We start from the raw sequence: 5,663 nt of genomic DNA on the forward strand, positions 1-5,663 counted from the left end.
AGAATGAGGATTCCCGCCCCTTCCTTAGAAGTCCCCTTGGAACAATGTTTTGCTTTCACCTTCTTAGCCGCTACCATTAATTGGGTCACTGAGTAGAGACAGGAAGACTACTGGACTAAGCCATGTCCCCCTTTAAGCCCCTTACGCTGTTCCACACCCCTGTCATAAGTGTTGTGTATGTAGACATTTCGTATCTCTCCCTGACATACGCAGGTCCAGCTGAACGCTAGAAAGTCTATATGTGTGCTTTGTAAGCATGTAGGTTATCATCCTATTCCGTTACCCTGAATACTTGAGGGACTCAAGTGGGTGGTGACCTTCTATGCACATAGACTACACCCTCAGCTCTTTCCCTGACATTAGTGCATTCAGTGGGACATCAGAAAGGAAGCCTACATGCACACAATTAGGGGTACATATAGGCTTACTTTTCTGACATTGTTAAATTAAACTGGTTTCAGCATTAACACTTTCTGTTTTAATGTTGTCAGTCAGTTCTCCTCTGAAGTCCCAACATTACTGAAGCTCTCCTGTTCTGTATTTTACTTAGCTGAAGTTGGAGTTCTTGTGATAAGCTCTAGTATAGGACTGGGATGTTTTTATTTAATTTTTATTTTTGCCCCATGACAGTTTCAGAAAAAGAATATCTGGCAGATCTGATTGTTAAATTAAACTGGTGAATCAGTATTTCGACATTAACAGTTGTTATCTTCTTCCTTGTACAGGTGGCAGATGAATTAGTACTGTGAACAAAATGCACAATCAAACCTCCATGCCTACATTTCTGCTCATGGGATTTTCAGAAATCCGCGAACTACAGATCTTACACTTCTTTGTGTTCCTAGCATTGTACTTGACAGCAATAATAGGAAACCTTCTCCTTGTTCTTGCAATTGCCCTCAGTCACCATCTTCACACTCCAATGTACTTCTTTCTGATTAATTTGGCCATGATGGACATTGGAATAATTTCAGTTATAGTACCAAAATCAATGGCTATTTCCCTCCTAAATAGCAGGTGGATTTCTTATTTTGGATGTGTTACTCAAGTTTTCCTTTATTTCTTATTTGGAACATCAGATTTTCTCCTTCTAACCATAATGGCACATGATCGCTATGTCGCTATTTGCAACCCACTCCAGTATGAGACCATTATGCACAAAGGGGCCTGTGTTCAGATGGTAGCCATTGTGTGGGTGACTAGTCTTCTTTATGCCATATTACACACTTGTGGCACCTTCGCAAACACCTTCTGTTCTATTGCTGTCAAACAGTTCTTCTGTGAAGTCCCAACCTTACTGAAGATCTCCTGCACGGACCTTTACTTAGTTGAAGTTGGGTTTCTTGTGATAAGCTGTAGTATAGCAGTGGGGTGTTTTATTTTTATCGTCATAACATACATGCAAATATTTTCTACAGTACTCAAAATTCCTTCTGTTCATGGTCAGAAAAAAGCCCTCTCCACTTGCCTTCCCCACCTCACTGTTGTCTCTGTGCTTACGTTCACTGGATTCTTTACCTATTTAAGACCTCCCACTTATGCTTCTTCTGATCTTGACGTGGCTTTTGCAGTGATATATACCATCATTCCTCCCACATTGAATCCATTCATCTACAGCATGCGAAACAAAGAGATTAAAACTGCTTTGTGGAAACTGTTTGATCATTCCTCTAAATCTTTCTCCAGGGTTGTTTTTTAAGAGTGGGATTGTATGCGGACGGTTGTCCTGCAGTTTTTACCTTAGTTTATTGAAATAAACATTTCAGCATTCGCAAAACATCATTTTTATATCATAAATGGATCTCTGTCTCCTCTAAATTATATCCAGGGTCATTGTTTTCTTGTGTATCTCAGCTTCTTGGCTACGTACAGCTTATCATTCTTTAAGGCCGGTTCCACAAGGTAATATCTAATATAAGCAGATAATGCATGTACATTAAATTTTTAATTTTTTCAATAGGGTGTAGACTGGGATAATTTCTGTCACAATGGTAATGCAACTACTAACAGCCTTCCTCCTAATATCTTTAATCTTAATATTGTGGGGGTCTCCTAACACAATCACAACTGGTACATAGATTCATTGCGGACCCAGCAACTGCCCCACACAACTCACACAGCAGTCATGCAGGGCTGGTTCTAAAGGGTGGCCAGATGGGGCGCTGGCCTGAGGTCCCGGAGCTACAGGGGTCCCTGAGGGGCCCTCCACTCCCCTTCCACAATCTCTGGCACCAACCATGGACCACAGGGCAGGAGCTTCCGCCTGCCCGCCATTCCTTGCACCACCTACCTGTCTCCTGCCTTTGAGCATTGCCCTTAATGAAGATGGTGGCCGTGGCTTCCCTAAGGTACTGAAGCCGCTATCCATCTTGGAGCAATATCACATACTAAACTCTTACAGACATAGTTTGGCATGAACAGTAACACTTCTGACTTATGAAATACATCAGTTGTGTTGTGACAATCCATACAGTTAACCGTTTAAATGTAGTGGTCTACATTTGAAATACTTGGTTGCCTTATATATTGACCTTATTCATGAATGCATGTATAATCTATGGTGCATCTCTGAGTGATTCAGAGTTGAAAAATGGGAAGAATCCATACCCCAAGAGCAGAGCTTATCCTTTGCATGTTCTAGATCCAAAATCTTAGTTGCATCGGGACCCTTTGGGAGTGCTGCAGATGTGAGGATGATGCCACAGAACTCTCTTGGCTTCTCCTTCATCATGTCCCCGCATCCCCCATTTTTGGGATTTCTGCCAGCTAATACTAGCTGTCTGTCTGCTTGGCTGGCCTTCCCTGGCCAACTCCCAGCTGAGCCGGCAGGGTCCTGGTGGCATTGTAGCTCAGCTGGGATGAGGGGCTTCTGCTAGCAGACCTCAGTGGAGCCTGCCAGCACCAAGAGCTTTTCAGCTCAGCCGGGAGTCCCCCACATCCAACTCTCCCAAAGCCCAGTGCAAATACAAGTTGGATTGCACCCCAAATCTTTTACATAGTCCAAATTTGTGTGGTACCACACTGATAAATCTCTAAGCATTCCATTCACATGTATTAAAATCATTATGGAATAGTGACATGTGAAGTGATATTCCCAGACACATTTTGTCTCTCAATTTATACCAGATTGTCAGTACAACATAAACAGATGGAACTTTAGTAGCGATTTGAATCCAATTACCTTCTTTGAACCATAACATTGTCTTTGAGTGTCCCTTTAATATATTATTTTCTGCTTGTGTAACCTAATCCATGTCACACCATTTTCATGTCTACTAGTCTTGTAGCATGATAATAATTTTCTAGATCGGGGACTCCCATTCCTCCCTGTTGTACTTTTTTATGATGGACTTGCTGCCGCACCTGGAGGCTTCTTTCCCAAATAAAATCCATAATAAACCTACACCATGTTTGAAAGATATGTGGTGAAACTCGTAATGTTATTATACACCACGAGAGAAATAAAGGCCTGGTGTGGATTTGGCCAGGGACAGCTTTGGTTTAAATTTGGGTGGGAGGCTACATGCGCCTGCTGTAGAATAAAAAGGTGGGTGAAACCCTGAAAAAGAATGATACTGTTCATAATGTTTTCCTTTTGGAAAGGAAAGGGGCTTCACACCTGCAATTCTCCTCCCCTCCCCCTCCTGCCTGCTCCCATCCCCCTCCTCCCCTCTGCCCTTCCTCCTCTCTTTCCTCCTCCTCCCCCTCCCCATCTCCCCATGGTCAGTTTCACCTATCCTAATCATAATTGCAGGGAAACATATCCCACTGAACTCAATAAACATGTAAATGATCAAACCTGTCCTTCTCCTCCCCATCCCCCTCCTTCCCTCTGCCCTTCCTCCCCTCCCTCCTCCTCCCCCCATCCCCTGTGGTCAGTTTCACCTATCCTAAGCATGATTGCAGGGGAGTAAATCCCACTGAAATCAAAAGGCATGCATTTGATCAATCCATTGTCAGCAAACTTGCACAGGATTCTATTTCCTACCTCCCGGATTAAAAAGCAGAGAAATTCACTAATAGGCAAAAAACCTTGAGGTGTAAGAACGTACCTACAGCCAACAGATATTTCTATCAACCTTTTAAAAGCAGGGAGATTGGGCAGCTAGAGTGAATGCACCAGGGGAGCAGGAGACCTGACCTTTCTACAGTGGTAGAAAATAAAAATGTATTAGTGTATTGTCATTCATGCAGACATTACAAATGACCAAAGTACAAATGCAATATAATGCATCTATAGATTTAGCTTCAGTTTATGGGCCTCCACCAGCCATTTAGCAAATCCAGTGATATTTGTTGGTATTGATGTAAGTTTTTCATTATGGTTTTTCATATGCGGTCCTAATACTGCAATGGTCATGCCAGAAGGTGCCTGTTTAGACGATTAGGTGGCCCAGATTATAAGCTTTCATTTAAGTGACAGAAACCAAGATATGAAGTTCCTATGCCTTAGCAGTGTGTGAAAACATCCTCCTTCACGATCTGTTGGCATCCACTATCTATTTTTGCTAATTAAGAGCTTCTCTTACCTTATCTGTGTCCCTAATGAACGAAACGTCCCAGACTTAGATGCTATTGCATTCTGCATATGCCAAGTGAGAAAGCATGGCTGGACCCAGCTGGCTGGGATGAGGGGCTTTGAGACTGGAGCTTGGGAGAGGGGAATGGAACATGTCATCCTAAACTGCCTCTGTACACGGAGATGTCTTGGGGAATTATTTTCCAATAAAGGGGGTACCTAAAAACAAGCCAATTGTAAAATAAAACAATAAAACTTAATAAAACTATGCAAAATGAAAATTACAACATGAAAAGGCAGCGATATAGAACAATGGGAAAAGCTTATCAAATTCATCAAACTATTCTAAACCACTCCAAAAGCCTGGCAGAAGAAATGTGTCTTGTAATTTAAAAATAATTGAGAGGCACGATTAACCTCACCAGGGAGGGAATTCCATATATGAAGAGCCAGCACTGAAAAGGCCCTTTGCTGGGTCCCTGCATCTCGTATCTCATCCCCTGAAGGGACCATTAGGAAGACTTCATTTATTGATCTAAGGTGATAGGCAGATCAATACGGAAGAAGGCACACATTGAAATACTTGGACCCCAACTCATTTAGGGTTTTTACAATGAAAGTAAATCCCTTGAACTGGGCCGATAAGAAAATTGGTAACTTGTGCAGATGTTTCAAAGGAGGGGTTGTGTGGGTGCAATCTTATTTTCTAGGCACAACTCTTACTGTCTTATTCTACACTACTTGTAACCTCTGGCTCATCTTCAAGGGCAGCCCCAAACAGCGCAGGTAAATAGCCTAAGCTGGAGGTGTGGGTGACAGTAGCCAAACTATCCCTGTCCATTAAAGGCTATAGTTGGTGCACGAGCTGAAGCCAAGCATAGGCACTCCTAGACACTGAGTCTATCTGATTCTCAAGTGACTGTGGACCTGCTCCTTCAGGGTGAGTGGAACCCCGTCCAGAATAGGCTGTGTAACCAACTGCCAGACTAAAGGGTTATCACCCACAATACCTCCTCCTTATCTCAATTTAGTATCAATTTACTGGCCTGGCCTACATCTAACCTCCAGATTCCAGTTCAAGACATGCACCTCTCCTGATACCTATAGAGCAGAGATATAAAGCTGGGTGTCATCTCTCCAAATC

At 42.7% G+C, this 5,663-nt stretch overlaps 1 protein-coding gene across 1 annotated transcript; it reads left to right on the forward strand.

The window, feature by feature from the left end:
• Positions 1-754: 754 nt before the first annotated feature.
• On the forward strand, positions 755-1,699 carry LOC133367696 (olfactory receptor 14A16-like). Its single transcript, XM_061591792.1, has one exon. It carries the CDS (start codon positions 755-757, stop codon positions 1,697-1,699), a length of 945 nt encoding a protein of 314 aa, XP_061447776.1.
• Positions 1,700-5,663: the final 3,964 nt, after the last annotated feature.

Source organism: Rhineura floridana, chromosome 11, assembly GCF_030035675.1.
Source record: "Rhineura floridana isolate rRhiFlo1 chromosome 11, rRhiFlo1.hap2, whole genome shotgun sequence".
In the NCBI taxonomy this organism is placed as follows: Eukaryota; Metazoa; Chordata; class Lepidosauria; order Squamata; family Rhineuridae; genus Rhineura; species Rhineura floridana.

Bases quoted from the DNA above. Each gene is read 5' to 3' on its own strand.
- LOC133367696 (XM_061591792.1), top strand. From the start codon at position 755: ATGCACAATCAAACCTCCATGCCTACATTTCTGCTCATGGGATTTTCA.